The sequence below is a fragment of the Drosophila miranda genome, chromosome 3 (genome assembly GCF_003369915.1).
Source record: "Drosophila miranda strain MSH22 chromosome 3, D.miranda_PacBio2.1, whole genome shotgun sequence".
Lineage (NCBI taxonomy): Eukaryota > Metazoa > Arthropoda > Insecta > Diptera > Drosophilidae > Drosophila > Drosophila miranda.
Genome location: NC_046676.1, coordinates 3,695,498 through 3,713,512, shown reverse-complemented (window position 1 = coordinate 3,713,512; position 18,015 = coordinate 3,695,498). Strand labels below are relative to the sequence as shown.

The window sequence follows — 18,015 nt, the reverse complement described above, 5'->3', positions numbered from 1 at the left end:
TGGCCGTGGGCGAGGCCGTGGCCGAGGTTGGCTGATCTCACGGATTTGATAACCGTTACGGGCACCGAAGGCGAATTCCCACCTGTTCAATCAATCTACCTCCCTCTTGCATTTACGGCATTAATTATTGTAAAATTAACCCGGCCAAAGAGAGGGGCACCCGCCGCTCTCAGCGATTCATTTCAAAAACGCATTCAAATTCGAATTTTGAGTCTTTGTCTCCGGGCGGTCTCGAACCTATGTCATCAAAAGAGTCTGCGAGACTTAACGCGCAGCACCAAACAGGTCTCTCCACAAAAATCGGAAATTTGTGAATTTTGTTGAGCAAGCAGTTCACACTTAAATAAACTGCTTGCATTAACATACCCTTTTGGTCAATTTGAAACTAGCCGCCAAAATTTTTTTAAATTTTAAATTAAATTTGAGTTTTCACTCCATTCAATCCAGTCATAATTCCATTTTCATGGTTTAAAATGTGTGTGTTAATTGTTGATAGTACAAAAACTGTTTATGACTTCGTACGAAAACATTTGGAACTAAAGATAGCAGCTAAGATGAGACTTAAGTTGTTCTTTTTTCTGTTGTTGATTATTCTAGCAATGGTTTTATTTGTGACGAAAGTCAGTGCCAAACGATGGGCTGATGGAGTAGATGGAGTGTGTGCCTAATCACTTTTTATAGTGTTAAATTATACCAATAAAGATGATGTAGCAAGCTTAGCGATAGTTCATTCAAACAAGTAAATTTTTTATTTTTGAGCTACCAGCTGATCTCAAAGCGTAGAGCTCTGAGATACACTACACACAATGCAGGCAGCCGAAACTGAGGTTTGCACATACCTATCTATCAAATGTATACCTCAAAGTATTATAATTCAACTAACTAATCGCCAATTCCACAGCCCAAGCGTACCAAGAGTTATATTGATGAGGTATACCGACTTTTAGAGGAAAAGCCAGGGGTTGAAGAAATATTAATCATGAATCGTTCCGGTGTGCCGATCAAAACGTCAATGGAACGCCAAGACGCACTTCAACATGCCTGTCTTTATGAGAATTCGCGTGAAAAGTGTCAGGCATTTCTATCAAAAATGGAGCCACCACAGCTCCTGACCATTTTGCGAGTCCGTACCAGATTCCACGAGGTTCTGCTAACACCTGTTGGCAAGATAACCGTTTTGGTAGTGCAAAATCCAAAGGATACACATCTTAAGGTTGAGGATCTAAATCGTCATTCCTCCAATTTTTAAATAATTACTCCTACATATATCTACGTTGTTAGTCATCCAACTTCTTACACGTAAAACATTCTTCTCACTTTGTGAGCCCAAACACAACAAACTGTTGATTTATGTGACTACCTGAATATAAATTCAATCAAATAAGTAATAAATAGTCCTCAGAGCTTCAGCTTAAAAACAAAATATATTCCAAAAACAGATGACATTTTCTGACCAACAGAACGTAAATATATTCTTGTACCCGTATTTATAAAACACATTTCATTTTCATACTCTTCAGTATGTACAACATAAACGTTAAGTTCTTCTAGAACTAATGTAAAATATTCAATTTGGTTGTCTGTTGTTTATTTAAATGGATTAATCCTTCAATGGGAGACACATCAGTGCAGATTTAGCTTGGACAACGTCAAGTCATTCTCGTCAATAGGGGACACCGATAGTTTCATTTTGTGCTCCTTGGCCATTTTGGATAACATTACTGTTCGGAGCAGAACCCAGCCGATTAGCTGCTTGCCAAATAGCACCTAATTCTTGGCCCTCAGCCGCTTATTTTGTTTGTTACTTATGTCTATGTCACTCATTTGTTTGTTAAAGCTCTGCGCTTGCTTGCCCTGCTAAACGCTCTCTGCCAGCTCGCTCTTCGCTATCTCCGCTTTGCGTCTGTCTACCGACGTCGGCCGAGCGAAGCTGCGCTTAGCGATCGGAGCGGCAATGTAAAGGGCAGGCAAGCCACACTTGCAATTTGGATGTCACGCATTAAAGAACATATCGTAATTTTATTTCTGCGCCGAGTTTTATTTAATTCGAAATAATTAGTCGGCCGATTGGGGATAAAAAACATTATCTCCACATAAAATTTGGTGACCCCGACGTGATCTCTGAGTTGCAGTGTCAATTAATAATCATTCGTGATCGACATTCGTTAGCCCTAGCAAATTTTCGGCGGTTAAGCACAATTCGGTGCTAAAACACACTTACATACACCTACATACACGCATTGCTGGCTATTAATTTCTCTGTCGCGACAATTCGGTCAGTGCAGTGCGGTAGGCAGTGCAGCGAACTCACTAATACACACAAGCGGAGTACAAAGCGGAATCGGACAGCTCGCACAGCCGCACAGCTAAAGGCATTAGCTGTAATCCCTTTGCTTTCGGTTCCCACGTTTATACGTATACAGGGTGTCTTTTTCGGTCGTGCTGAGTGACTCTTTTAAAACCTCAACATGGCAGCACCTGAGCCTACCAATGTCGCGAACGCAGCAATGCCGAGTGATGTAGATTTCTACAAGCACAAGGCCGAGTCCATCGCGCGCCAACTAAAGGCCATGGATCGCTTTCTCACCAAGGGAGAGCTTGCCGAGTTAGATGAGGCAGAACTTCAAGCTCGCTTAGAGCAGATCGAGCGAATGAATGCGGATTTCGATGCCGCTCAAACGAGCCTTGAAAGGCTGGATTTCCTGCAGTTAGCCCATGATGCCCGGCTGGACTTTTCGAATGTTTATGTCAAGGTTAGGTCCAGGCTGTCGCGGGAGTTGATGGCTGCTCGCACGGTAAATGTTGCCAATTCAACGGCTCGGCATACTCTCGAGGGGAATTCGTCGTTGTTCGCCTATAATAGTATAGGCCGTTCTCGAATGCCCGAGTTGCAGCTTCCGCGATTCGGTGGGAGCTAAATGGATTGGCCAGAATTCCAAGCGATGTTTTCGACAATGGTGCACAAAGACCATCGTATACCAATCATCGAAAAATTCCAATATCTTCGTGGATGTCTAGATGGTGCTGCGCTGGATACGATTCGTTCCTTGGAACTTTCTGAGGAGAATTACGACAAGGCGTTGAATTTACTAATTTTGCGATTCGATAATAAACTGTTACATTTTCAGGCACACGTCAAGGCTATTTTCGGGCTGCAAGGGGTGGAGAAGGGCTCGGCTATCGGCTTGCGCGCGCTCAGCGATAAAATCAATTCGCACTTGCGTGCACTTCAGACCTTGGCGACCCCGCAGGAGATTTCCGATGGGTTGCTGATCTTCATCATAGGCACGAAATTGGACCACAAGACCAAGGAGAAATGGGAAGAGAACTTGCCGACGTCAGGATTGCCTCGGTGGTCAAGCATGGCCTCATTCTTGGAAGCAAGATGTCGGATGCTGGAAAATTTGGGATCGGCTATGGTAACAATTCCTAGCCAGCAGGTGGGAGAAAGTAAACCTAGCACCCTAATCACCTCCATTAACGATCATAATAGCTCAACATGCAAGTATTGCAAATCCTCCGATCACTACATATCCCGATGCCAGGCATTTATAGATCTCCCTGTTTTTTCTCGATACAAGGAGGTGAAGAAGCGCCATTTATGTCTAAACTGCCTCAACAAAGGCCATTCATTGCAACGCTGCAAGTCAGGGGCATGTAGAAATTGCCAAGCCAAGCATCACACACTGCTCCACATGCAGTCGGGCGCTGACGCTGAGTTGCCGTCGCCGAGCACGGAATCGACCCAGCATGATCCTGCAAGTGCCCTAGTAGCAAGCAAATATATTAGCCCTCCCCCCTCGAGTCAAAAATCTCTGCCTAGCCAAAACGTGCTGCTAGCTACTGCAATCGTATATGTCAGGGGCCGTTTTGGCCGTTAAAATTGCCGGTATTGGAGAGTCAATTCTACCATCCAGCAAGGCTGTGGACATCGTCCTGCAATCTCAAGACGAAAGCTATCGCGGTTTCCTCTCTGCAATTATCACTGCCTCAATCACAGGAATGCAGCCTAACTTCGGCCTAGACGCAAAGGATTGGCCAATGCCAAATAATCTAAAACTGGCTGATCCTAATTTCGCCAAGCCCCAGCGTGTCGATCTGTTGATAGGTGCTGGTTTGTTTTTCGAATTAATGTGCGTTGGACAGATTCGACTGTCAGACCAATTGCCAACATTGCAGAAGACGAAACTTGGCTGGATAGTGTCAGGAAGTATTAAAAACTCTGAGAAAGCCCGTGCGGCGCTAGCAGCCGTTGAAGATCCCCCTGTCATCTCCGCTTGCGAGACTAATTTGTGCGATATTGTAAGGCGGTTTTGGGAAGTCGATGGAGACTATTCGCCCTCATCAATTTCGGAGGAAGATGTTCATTGCGAACAGCATTTCGTCACAAACTGCATTCGCCTAGAGTCCGGAGCTTACTCCGTGCGTTTGCCAACCAAATTCAGTCTAGAGGAATTGGGAGAATCGTATCAGCAGGCGCTACGTAGATTTCTCAATTTGGAGAGGAAGCTAGCAAAAAATGCACAGCTTAAGGCAAAATATATGGAGTTTCTTCAGGAGTATCGTGATTTAGGACACATGTCGCCAGCTTCGCGGCAGTCAGACCTCCCGCAGTACTTCTTGCCTCACCATTGCGTCCACAAGCAGGATAGTACAACCACCAAATTACGCGTAGTGTTCGATGGATCTGCCAAAACAGCGTCTGGAGTATCACTGAATGATGCGCTTATGGCTGGACCCACCATCCAACCTAAAATTCTGATAACTCTGCTTCGTTTCCGCTTTTTTAAAGTCGCCTTGTGTGGCGATATCTGCAAAATGTACCGCTGTGTACGCGTTTCCCATCCCGATACGCACGTGCAGTGCATCCTATGGCGCAATGACCCGAAGGAGGAGATTCAGGTGTTCAAGTTGGAGACTGTTACTTACGGAACCAAACCTGCCGCTTTCTTAGCAATTCGTGCTATGCATCAATTGGCAAATGATGAAGAGTTGCGTTTTCCGCTTGGCGCTGATGTTGTTCGAAGAGATTTCTATGTCGATGATCTCATATCTGGAGGGGACAGCATTGATTCTGTCATCAAGATTCGTCAGCAGGTAAAGGAGCTACTTTCGAAAGGATGTTTTCCCATACGTAAATGGTGTTCCAATGAACCCGCTGCTTTGGAAGGCGTATCGGAGGCGGATCGCGAAAAGTTCCTTACCTTTCATGACGGGACTGAAGTAACCAAGGCGCTTGGTCTAGTTTGGGATCCCACCACGGACAATCTTCTGTTTAGCTTCGCTCACGACGGAACCGCTGCAGGCCCAATATCGAAGCGTTCGGTCCTGTCTACACTAGCTAGGTTCTACGATCCTCTAGGGCTCATCTCTCCCATCATCACAAAAGCTAAAATATTTATGCAGTCGCTATGGAACGAAAGCCTAAAATTGAATTGGGACGAAAGCCTGCCCCAGGATCTACATACGACTTGGATTGAGCTGACTTCGCAGTTGTCGATGGTTAAAAACTTTAAGTTTCCACGTTACGTGCTTCGGCAGCAAGCCAGATTAGAAATGCACGCGTTTTGTGATGCGAGCCAAGCAGCATATGGCGCCTGTGTATACATGCGTTCGGAAGCTCTTGGCATTGTGCAAAGTCATCTCTTATGCTCTAAATCCAGAGTCGCGCCCTTGAAAAGTATGACTATCCCCAAGCTTGAGCTGTCCGCTGCCCTCGTATTAGCCGAACTAGTGTCCACCATAGTTAAGGGATTATCAGCTCCATGCCAAATACATTGCTGGTCGGATTCGTCCATAGCCCTTGCCTGGATTCGAGAATCACCATTGAATTTTAATATATTTGTTTCTAATCGAGTTCAGCGGATTCAGGAGCTCACCGCTGGAATGACTTGGCATCACGTGCCCACAAAGTTGAATTCTGCCGACATCATATCACGTGGAGCCACGCCCGCTGAACTAATGGATAGCAGCCTTTGGATCTCTGGACCACCATTCTTGCGTCTTGAGAGCTCAGAGTGGCCTGCAGGCTTGCAATTGCCGACCGATGTACCAGAACGTCGTCATGCAGCATTGGTTGTTTCAAACGAAAGGGATGTATCGTACGATTGCAAATTTCAAAACTCATTCGGATCCATGCAGCGCGTCTTTGCTTACATATATCGATTCTACATTCTCAAGGACAAAGGCATAGCGCGGTCGAAGGGTCAACTTACCGTAATCGACATCAAAAATGGTACGCATTTGCTCATAAGGGCAATACAGCAGCAACAATTTTCGGAAGAGATAAGGGCCCTCTCCAGCAAACAGGCCCTACCCCCAAAAAGCACGATGGCCTCACTGAATCCATTTCTGGATAACTTTGGATTGCTGCGTGTTGGAGGCCGCCTCCAAAATGCCGAATTGGACTACGACGCGAAGCACCCGATCCTGCTTCCTAAGGGACATCCTGTCACTGTCTCTATTATTATCTTCTTTCACGAAAGGTTTCTCCACGCAGGAGCTCAAGGATTGCTCGGACTGCTTCGGCAAAAATTCTGGCCTATTGGTGGACGCAAATATGTTGCGGGAATCATTCGCAAATGTGTTAGATGCTTTCGTTTGAAGCCAGTGCTGAGGGAACATATCATGGGAAACTTGCCTGCGGATCGCGTAAGGACTAATCCAGCATTCCACACAACGGGCGTTGATTTTTGCGGACCCTTTTATCACAAGTCGGAAGTCAGAAGCAGGCCTCCTATCAAATGTTACATCGCTGTCTTCGTATGCTTTAGCACCAAAGCAACTCATTTGGAAGTCGTTCGGGATCTATCTACAGAATCCTTTCTGGCAGCATTAAGGCGTTTTATAAGTCTACGTCCCAAACCTCGAATCATCTGGTCAGACAACGCTACAAATTTTGTAGGAGCAAAAAATGAGCTTTTGGAGCTTCGGCAAATGTTCCTCAGCGATCCTCATACGTCGGCTGTGTCACATCTCTGCGTTTCTAGTGGAATCGACTGGAAATTCATCCCCCCTCGCTCACCTCATTTTGGGGGTTTGTGGGAGGCGGCTGTTAAAGCAGCTAAATATCATTTTCATCGCATCGTCGGGACCTACATTTTTACTCTTGATGAAATTCAGACCTTGGCTTGTGAAATCTCTGCTTTGTTAAATTCCCGTCCGCTTTATGCAATTACAGAAAGTCCCGATGATCTAGATGTGCTCACGCCAAACCACTTTCTCAATGGAGCCCCGAAAGCTGCATTCGACGAGCCAGATGTGGCGCATCTCCGGGTCAACCTACTTAGTCGATGGCAGCGGCTGTGTCAAATGAAGCAGGCGTTTTGGAGAAAATGGAGCACGGCGTATCTTTCGATTCTTCAGGAGCGGAGCAAGTGGCGGTCATCGTCTCCAAACATCAAGCTAGGAGCGCTCGTCATGATCAAGGAGGAAACGCTGCCACCATTAAGGTGGCCGCTTGGCCGCATTGAGAGCGTCATCCCAGGAAAAGATGGAACCATCAGAGTAGCCGTCATCCGCACTCAAAAAGGCCTTTTCAAGAGGGCCGTTGGAAAAATAGCGGTTCTGCCCCTTCAGGATGGATCTGTTGAAAGCCTTTGCCTTCCAACGGGGGGTGAATGTTCGGAGCAGAACCCAGCCGATTAGCTGCTTGCCAAATAGCACCTAATTCTTGGCCCTCAGCCGCTTATTTTGTTTGTTACTTATGTCTATGTCACTCATTTGTTTGTTAAAGCTCTGCGCTTGCTTGCCCTGCTAAACGCTCTCTGCCAGCTCGCTCTTCGCTATCTCCGCTTTGCGTCTGCCTACCGACGTCGGCCGAGCGAAGCTGCGCTTAGCGATCGGAGCGGCAATGTAAAGGGCAGGCAAGCCACACTTGCAATTTGGATGTCACGCATTAAAGAACATATCGTAATTTTATTTCTGCGCCGAGTTTTATTTAATTCGAAATAATTAGTCGGCCGATTGGGGATAAAAAACATTATCTCCACAATTACAATGTCCGAGTTTATATAGGCACCCCGCAAAAGTCCCACCGACGATTTTTCGGAAGTCTCAAGCTCCTTCACAAGTTCTTCAACACTGGGATTACATTTGGTTTCATCCTTTACTTCTTTAAACTTCTGGCCTGACAACGCACGAGTCCAAATGTCCTGAGATGACTCTTTGTATTTTTTGATTTTCTTGTCCAGGTCAGTAATCTTAGCACTGATCTCATTGTTATCGGGCTGCTTGGCTTGAGCCTGCATAAAAATACACCGAGCATCCTTATATTCGCCTAAGGCGGACAGGGCGCAACCTTCCTGGTAGAGGGCCTTACAGGAAGGCTTATTTTCAGTGAGACGCCGCAAGGCTTTCATCGTGATGCACACGCGTTTGGGATTATGCAATTTATTGTAGCAGATCATCAAGTTTTGCTGGAAAAGTTTAAAAAAAAACACAAGTGGGGATGAGCCACGACGCTACAAGTTGCATAGTTACATTGAGAGTGATCAACAGAGCGATTTGCTTGCGCTCATCCTCATCATTGGCTAGGCGGCAATAGTTTAGAGAGGTTACCGCCCGCTCGAAGGCAGTGACGGCGTTGCGGTAGCGAAGCGCTTCACACAGTCCTTGCCATGCATGTGCATGTCTAATGCCTTGGGGTAAACTATTGCAAACTTGTCCCGATCCACAGCGGCCATTGACGCGAAGGCATCTGAGTCCCCGATCAATGTGAAGTCAAGAACTTCGATTTTGAAAAGTCCATCTGAACGTGGTTTAATGCGCGGCGGGCAGCCTATCTCGTGAAATAGCAACTTATAGGATATAATAAACTCGGCTTTTTCATATGGGCGCATGGTAAGTACAGCAGCCTGGAGGCCAACCGGCACCGGTCTCAAAATATAATTTAGTTCGGCGCATCAATGAGGAATCAAAAGGAGAACTCTCGCCTTCCCAATAACCACTATAGCGCACAGCGACACGTGCCTTGTCTGGCACCAGACCTCGGCCCTGGTGCCCCTCACGTGTGATGCGCTTAAAAATGTTCTCATTGATCGGCTCCATCAATTTTTTGAGTTCCTCAAACGATTGGGTCCATGGAGAAGCGAGCTCTTCTTCATCAACATCTGGAGCGTTATCACAATCTTCCATTTCGTCGACATTAAAATCATCATCGCCAGCCCCAAATGGCGACTGTTCTACCTCAAATTTTGAGCCAGAGCCAACGAGTTTTCTAGAAGAGTAAGAGGCAGCGTCTAGGTAGCACATGATTGTGCAAATGTATCAAATTTCGATGCTTACCCAAGTTGCAGTGGTTCCTTGAGCATTTGAGTGCAATATGAAAAATAATCTTCCATTTTTTCCACACTTTTTCCCAACTTTAACTTGTTTGGGTTAATTACAAAAATGCGCGCTAGGCAGTGACACCCTCAGAAATATACCAAGTATATACCGATGAAAAAACGACCTTAGCCCACTTATGACCTCTTTAATTAAACAGGATAACAAATTGAGTTAAACTGCGGAAAATAATACTGTTTGTAAATCTTTTCTCTGAAATTACAAAAAAAAAAACACACACACGCTGTTCACTGTAACAGCGCCAAAATGATTCAATTTTCTTTATTTTTGGTGGAATATTAAAAAACCGCCTTGGGCGACAATGGGTTAATCGTTCCGTCGAGGATGGGAAACCATATTTCTCGATTTTGATTCAAGATATGCTAATTTTAGCTACTCCCTTTTATTGAACTTTTTATATAAATAAAAAAATGTTGTAACGAAAAAGGAAATAAAAATAATTAAAAAATTTAATTTTGTAGTCTAGTATAATTAGAAAATCTTTTACCGTTTCTAGTCGCAGGCGACGGATAGAAGTGATATTTATGTGGGGAGTGCTGGTCCGGCCAAGTGTTCTATGTACCCCTGCAAGCAATCTACGTGGAATCAAAGGATTCATTCTTCTCTTTGCCTGGCTTTCTGGAGCGCCAGTTCCTCTGACTCGGACTCCCTCCCTCGGATCAGCTGCAGTGATGCAGCTCGTTCGAGATCTAGTTCGAAAAAAAACAATTCTACCTATTGTGCAGTGCGGAAATGAGAATATTTCCCATTGGGCAACCAATTTTTCAGAAAAGGTTTGTTTTTTTTCGTTTATATGAACTTTTTATTCAATAAGTGAACGCGAATAATGTCTTTTGGTTTGTGTATCAGTACAAAGCTGAAAACTAAAATGAGGAATGCATTTGCAATGGCCTGGTCATTCATTATGCGAGAGATATGCTATGACTATGTTATAAATATAATAAAGAATTCAATAAAGATGATTACAACTATTTTTTTAGCAATTTATTCATATCCTTGTTTTGCCTGGTCATCTTCAGGTCGACATCCTCGATTTTATAGTTCATGTTGTCCAGTAGCTCATTTTGCGATTCAATCTCAGTGCCCAAATCAGTTGCCAAAAACTTCAAGCGCGACAAATTGTCACACATATCTTCAAGATTTGAGTCCAACTGGGCTTGAAAAAAGGGTTGCCAGCCTGAGTGTCGTCGGCTGATATTTACTGCTGGATTCTCCGCGGATCCGACTTACTGGATGGTTATCGTAGGGCTCAGAGGGTGACATGGGAGCGGATGATCCCCCGAAGACTCCAGCGTTAACATTACTGTTGGCTTCCTGCGAGGATTGACTGGCCGTGGGCGAGGCCGTGGCCGAGGTTGGCTGATCTCACGGATTTGATAACCGTTACGGGCACCGAATGCGAATTCCCACCTGTTCAATCAATCTACCTCCCTCTTGCATTTACGGCATTAATTATTGTAAAATTAACCCGGCCAAAGAGAGGGGCACCCGCCGCTCTCAGCGATTCATTTCAAAAACGCATTCAAATTCGAATTTTGAGTCTTTGTCTCCGGGCGGTCTCGAACCTATGTCATCAAAAGAGTCTGCGAGACTTAACGCGCAGCACCAAACAGGTCTCTCCACAAAAATCGGAAATTTGTGAATTTTGTTGAGCAAGCAGTTCACACTTAAATAAACTGCTTGCATTAACATACCCTTTTGGTCAATTTGAAACTAGCCGCCAAAATTTTTTTAAATTTTAAATTAAATTTGAGTTTTCACTCCATTCAATCCAGTCATAATTCCATTTTCATGGTTTAAAATGTGTGTGTTAATTGTTGATAGTACAAAAACTGTTTATGACTTCGTACGAAAACATTTGGAACTAAAGATAGCAGCTAAGATGAGACTTAAATTGTTCTTTTTTCTGTTGTTGATTATTCTAGCAATGGTTTTATTTATGACGAAAGTCAGTGCCAAACGATGGGCTGATGGAGTAGATGGAGTGTGTGCCTAATCACTTTTTATAGTGTTAAATTATACCAATAAAGATGATGTAGCAAGCTTAGCGATAGTTGATTCAAACAAGTAAATTTATTATTTTTGAGCTACCAGCTGATCTCAAAGCGTAGAGCTCTGAGATACACTACACACAATGCAGGCAGCCGAAACTGAGGTTTGCACATACCTATCTATCAAATGTATACCTCAAAGTATTATAATTCAACTAACTAATCGCCAATTCTACAGCCCAAGCGTACCAAGAGTTATATTGATGAGGTATACCGACTTTTAGAGGAAAAGCCAGGGGTTGAAGAAATATTAATCATGAATCGTTCCGGTGTGCCGATCAAAACGTCAATGGAACGCCAAGACGCACTTCAACATGCCTGTCTTTATGAGAATTCGCGTGAAAAGTGTCAGGCATTTCTATCAAAAATGGAGCCACCACAGCTCCTGACCATGCTGCGAGTCCGTACCAGATTCCACGAGGTCCTGCTAACACCTGATGGCAAGATAACCGTTTTGGTAGTGCAAAATCCAAAGGATACACATCTTAAGGTTGAGGATCTAAATCGTCATTCCTCCAATTTTTAAATAATTACTCCTACATATATCTACGTTGTTAGTCATCCAACTTCTTACACGTAAAACATTCTTCTCACTTTGTGAGCCCAAACACAACAAACTGTTGATTTATGTGACTACCTGAATATAAATGCAATCAAATAAGTAATAAATAGTCCTCAGAGCTTCAGCTTAAAAACAAAATATATTCCAAAAACAGATGACATTTTCTGACCAATAGAACGTAAATATATTCTTGTACCCGTATTTATAAAACACATTTCATTTTCATACTCTTCAGTATGTACAACATAAACGTTAAGTTCTTCTAGAACTAATGTAAAATATTCAATTTGGTTGTCTGTTGTTTATTTAAATGGATTAATCCTTCAATGGGAAACACATCAGTGCAGATTTAGCTTGGACAACGTCAAGTCATTCTCGTCAATAGGGGACACCGATAGTTTCATTTTGTGCTCCTTGGCCATTTTGGATAACATTACAATGTCCGAGTTTATATAGGCACCCCGCAAAAGTCCCACCGACGATTTTTCGGAAGTCTCAAGCTCCTTCACAAGTTCTTCAACACTGGGATTACATTTGGTTTCATCCTTTACTTCTTTAAACTTCTGGCCTGACAACGCACGAGTCCAAATGTCCTGAGATGACTCTTTGTATTTTTTGATTTTCTTGTCCAGGTCAGTAATCTTAGCACTGATCTCATTGTTATCGGGCTGCTTGGCTTGAGCCTGCATAAAAATACACCGAGCATCCTTATATTCGCCTAAGGCGGACAGGGCGCAACCTTCCTGGTAGAGGGCCTTACAGGAAGGCTTATTTTCAGTGAGACGCCGCAAGGCTTTCATCGTGATGCACACGCGTTTGGGATTATGCACAACATTTGAGTGCAATATGAAAAATAATCTTCCATTTTTTCCACACTTTTTCCCAACTTTAACTTGTTTGGGTTAATTACAAAAATGCGCGCTAGGCAGTGACACCCTCAGAAATATACCAAGTATATACCGATGAAAAAACGACCTTAGCCCACTTATGACCTCTTTAATTAAACAGGATAACAAATTGAGTTAAACTGCGGAAAATAATACTGTTTGTAAATCTTTTCTCTGAAATTACAAAAAAAAAAACACACACACGCTGTTCACTGTAACAGCGCCAAAATGATTCAATTTTCTTTATTTTTGGTGGAATATTAAAAAACCGCCTTGGGCGACAATGGGTTAATCGTTCCGTCGAGGATGGGAAACCATATTTCTCGATTTTGATTCAAGATATGCTAATTTTAGCTACTCCCTTTTATTGAACTTTTTATATAAATAAAAAAATGTTGTAACGAAAAAGGAAATAAAAATAATTAAAAAATTTAATTTTGTAGTCTAGTATAATTAGAAAATCTTTTACCGTTTCTAGTCGCAGGCGACGGATAGAAGTGATATTTATGTGGGGAGTGCTGGTCCGGCCAAGTGTTCTATGTACCCCTGCAAGCAATCTACGTGGAATCAAAGGATTCATTCTTCTCTTTGCCTGGCTTTCTGGAGCGCCAGTTCCTCTGACTCGGACTCCCTCCCTCGGATCAGCTGCAGTGATGCAGCTCGTTCGAGATCTAGTTCGAAAAAAAACAATTCTACCTATTGTGCAGTGCGGAAATGAGAATATTTCCCATTGGGCAACCAATTTTTCAGAAAAAGGTTTGTTTTTTTTCGTTTATATGAACTTTTTATTCAATAAGTGAACGCGAATAATGTCTTTTGGTTTGTGTATCAGTACAAAGCTGAAAACTAAAATGAGGAATGCATTTGCAATGGCCTGGTCATTCATTATGCGAGAGATATGCTATGACTATGTTATAAATATAATAAAGAATTCAATAAAGATGATTAAAACTATTTATTTAGCAATTTATTCATATCCTTGTTTTGCCTGGTCATCTTCAGGTCGACATCCTCGATTTTATAGTTCATGTTGTCCAGTAGCTCATTTTGCGATTCAATCTCAGTGCCCAAATCAGTTGCCAAAAACTTCAAGCGCGACAAATTGTCACACATATCTTCAAGATTTGAGTCCAACTGGGCTTGAAAAAAGGGTTGCCAGCCTGAGTGTCGTCGGCTGATATTTACTGCTGGATTCTCCGCGGATCCGACTTACTGGATGGTTATCGTAGGGCTCAGAGGGTGACATGGGAGCGGATGATCCCCGAAGACTCCAGCGTTAACATTACTGTTGGCTTCCTGCGAGGATTGACTGGCCGTGGGCGAGGCCGTGGCCGAGGTTGGCTGATCTCACGGATTTGATAACCGTTACGGGCACCGAATGCGAATTCCCACCTGTTCAATCAATCTACCTCCCTCTTGCATTTACGGCATTAATTATTGTAAAATTAACCCGGCCAAAGAGAGGGGCACCCGCCGCTCTCAGCGATTCATTTCAAAAACGCATTCAAATTCGAATTTTGAGTCTTTGTCTCCGGGCGGTCTCGAACCTATGTCATCAAAAGAGTCTGCGAGACTTAACGCGCAGCACCAAACAGGTCTCTCCACAAAAATCGGAAATTTGTGAATTTTGTTGAGCAAGCAGTTCACACTTAAATAAACTGCTTGCATTAACATACCCTTTTGGTCAATTTGAAACTAGCCGCCAAAATTTTTTTAAATTTTAAATTAAATTTGAGTTTTCACTCCATTCAATCCAGTCATAATTCCATTTTCATGGTTTAAAATGTGTGTGTTAATTGTTGATAGTACAAAAACTGTTTATGACTTCGTACGAAAACATTTGGAACTAAAGATAGCAGCTAAGATGAGACTTAAATTGTTCTTTTTTCTGTTGTTGATTATTCTAGCAATGGTTTTATTTATGACGAAAGTCAGTGCCAAACGATGGGCTGATGGAGTAGATGGAGTGTGTGCCTAATCACTTTTTATAGTGTTAAATTATACCAATAAAGATGATGTAGCAAGCTTAGCGATAGTTGATTCAAACAAGTAAATTTATTATTTTTGAGCTACCAGCTGATCTCAAAGCGTAGAGCTCTGAGATACACTACACACAATGCAGGCAGCCGAAACTGAGGTTTGCACATACCTATCTATCAAATGTATACCTCAAAGTATTATAATTCAACTAACTAATCGCCAATTCTACAGCCCAAGCGTACCAAGAGTTATATTGATGAGGTATACCGACTTTTAGAGGAAAAGCCAGGGGTTGAAGAAATATTAATCATGAATCGTTCCGGTGTGCCGATCAAAACGTCAATGGAACGCCAAGACGCACTTCAACATGCCTGTCTTTATGAGAATTCGCGTGAAAAGTGTCAGGCATTTCTATCAAAAATGGAGCCACCACAGCTCCTGACCATGCTGCGAGTCCGTACCAGATTCCACGAGGTCCTGCTAACACCTGATGGCAAGATAACCGTTTTGGTAGTGCAAAATCCAAAGGATACACATCTTAAGGTTGAGGATCTAAATCGTCATTCCTCCAATTTTTAAATAATTACTCCTACATATATCTACGTTGTTAGTCATCCAACTTCTTACACGTAAAACATTCTTCTCACTTTGTGAGCCCAAACACAACAAACTGTTGATTTATGTGACTACCTGAATATAAATGCAATCAAATAAGTAATAAATAGTCCTCAGAGCTTCAGCTTAAAAACAAAATATATTCCAAAAACAGATGACATTTTCTGACCAATAGAACGTAAATATATTCTTGTACCCGTATTTATAAAACACATTTCATTTTCATACTCTTCAGTATGTACAACATAAACGTTAAGTTCTTCTAGAACTAATGTAAAATATTCAATTTGGTTGTCTGTTGTTTATTTAAATGGATTAATCCTTCAATGGGAAACACATCAGTGCAGATTTAGCTTGGACAACGTCAAGTCATTCTCGTCAATAGGGGACACCGATAGTTTCATTTTGTGCTCCTTGGCCATTTTGGATAACATTACAATGTCCGAGTTTATATAGGCACCCCGCAAAAGTCCCACCGACGATTTTTCGGAAGTCTCAAGCTCCTTCACAAGTTCTTCAACACTGGGATTACATTTGGTTTCATCCTTTACTTCTTTAAACTTCTGGCCTGACAACGCACGAGTCCAAATGTCCTGAGATGACTCTTTGTATTTTTTGATTTTCTTGTCCAGGTCAGTAATCTTAGCACTGATCTCATTGTTATCGGGCTGCTTGGCTTGAGCCTGCATAAAAATACACCGAGCATCCTTATATTCGCCTAAGGCGGACAGGGCGCAACCTTCCTGGTAGAGGGCCTTACAGGAAGGCTTATTTTCAGTGAGACGCCGCAAGGCTTTCATCGTGATGCACACGCGTTTGGGATTATGCAATTTATTGTAGCAGATCATCAAGTTTTGCTGGAAAAGTTTAAAAAAAAACACATAAGTGGGGATGAGCCACGACGCTACAAGTTGCATAGTTACATTGAGAGTGATCAACAGAGCGATTTGCTTGCGCTCATCCTCATCATTGGCTAGGCGGCAATAGTTTAGAGAGGTTACCGCCCGCTCGAAGGCAGTGACGGCGTTGCGGTAGCGAAGCGCTTCACACAGTCCTTGCCATGCATGTGCATGTCTAATGCCTTGGGGTAAACTATTGCAAACTTGTCCCGATCCACAGCGGCCATTGACGCGAAGGTATCTGAGTCCCCGATCAATGTGAAGTCAAGAACTTCGATTTTGAAAAGTCCATCTGAACGTGGTTTAATGCGCGGCGGGCAGCCTATCTCGTGAAATAGCAACTTATAGGATATAATAAACTCGGCTTTTTCATATGGGCGCATGGTAAGTACAGCAGCCTGGAGGCCTTCTAGCACATCGCAACCGGCACCGGTCTCAAAATATAATTTAGTTCGGCGCATCAATGAGGAATCAAAAGGAGAACTCTCGCCTTCCCAATAACCACTATAGCGCACAGCGACACGTGCCTTGTCTGGCACCAGACCTCGGCCCTGGTGCCCCTCACGTGTGATGCGCTTAAAAATGTTCTCATTGATCGGCTCCATCAATTTTTTGAGTTCCTCAAACGATTGGGTCCATGGAGAAGCGAGCTCTTCTTCATCAACATCTGGAGCGTTATCACAATCTTCCATTTCGTCGACATTAAAATCATCATCGCCAGCCCCAAATGGCGACTGTTCTACCTCAAATTTTGAGCCAGAGCCAACGAGTTTTCTAGAAGAGTAAGAGGCAGCGTCTAGGTAGCACATGATTGTGCAAATGTATCAAATTTCGATGCTTACCCAAGTTGCAGTGGTTCCTTGAGCATTTGAGTGCAATATGAAAAATAATCTTCCATTTTTTCCACACTTTTTCCCAACTTTAACTTGTTTGGGTTAATTACAAAAATGCGCGCTAGGCAGTGACACCCTCAGAAATATACCAAGTATATACCGATGAAAAAACGACCTTAGCCCACTTATGACCTCTTTAATTAAACAGGATAACAAATTGAGTTAAACTGCGGAAAATAATACTGTTTGTAAATCTTTTCTCTGAAATTACAAAAAAAAAAAAACACACACACGATATCTTTCACTGTAACAGCGCCAAAATGATTCAATTTTCTTTATTTTTGGTGGAATATTAAAAAACCGCCTTGGGCGACAATGGGTTAATCGTTCCGTCGAGGATGGGAAACCATATTTCTCGATTTTGATTCAAGATATGCTAATTTTAGCTACTCCCTTTTATTGAACTTTTTATATAAATAAAAAAATGTTGTAACGAAAAAGGTCGAACTGCCCACAAAGTTTTTTTTCTACACGATTAGCTACTTTTAAGTACTCCTGAGTACATATGTATGTAGATGTGCAAGTTCATAGAACGAATAGATAAAACCACACCATGAAAAACCAATAATTCATTAAACATTTCTAACGCCCCAAATCTATCTGCGTATTTGAAAAGTAATTAAAAAATTTAATTTTGTAGTCTAGTATAATTAGAAAATCTTTTACCGTTTCTAGTCGCAGGCGACGGATAGAAGTGATATTTATGTGGGGAGTGCTGGTTCCGGACAAGTGTTCTATGTACCCCTGCAAGCAATCTACGTGGAATCAAAGGATTTATTCTTC

General features: G+C 42.8%; 2 protein-coding genes and 1 pseudogene across 10 annotated transcripts in view; 1 reads left to right on the top strand and 2 right to left on the bottom strand.

The window, feature by feature from the left end:
* Positions 1 to 18,015, top strand: part of LOC108159435 — a 94,948-nt gene that overhangs the window by 7,431 nt on the left and 69,502 nt on the right. For 3 of the 9 annotated variants that reach the window (XM_033391781.1, XM_033391780.1, XM_033391783.1), the window contains exons 3-5: positions 902 to 1,213; positions 11,575 to 11,886; positions 15,057 to 15,368. In XM_033391781.1, the coding sequence (XP_033247672.1) occupies positions 902 to 1,213; positions 11,575 to 11,886; positions 15,057 to 15,368 (936 nt within the window). Of the gene's footprint in view, positions 1 to 601; positions 853 to 901; positions 1,214 to 11,170; positions 11,526 to 11,574; positions 11,887 to 14,651; positions 15,008 to 15,056; positions 15,369 to 18,015 lie in introns of those variants that run through there. The other 6 variants (XM_033391782.1, XM_033391784.1, XM_033391786.1 and 3 more) reach the window with 6 other exon arrangements.
* On the bottom strand, positions 8,730 to 9,426 carry LOC117188260 (inactive peptidyl-prolyl cis-trans isomerase shutdown-like). Its single transcript, XM_033391819.1, has 2 exons — positions 9,286 to 9,426; positions 8,730 to 9,217 (listed from the first exon to the last, which is right to left on the bottom strand). Exons 1-2 carry the CDS (start codon positions 9,339 to 9,341, stop codon positions 8,827 to 8,829), a joined length of 447 nt encoding a protein of 148 aa, XP_033247710.1. The 5' UTR covers positions 9,342 to 9,426; the 3' UTR covers positions 8,730 to 8,826.
* On the bottom strand, positions 15,727 to 17,320 carry LOC117188245 (annotated as a pseudogene).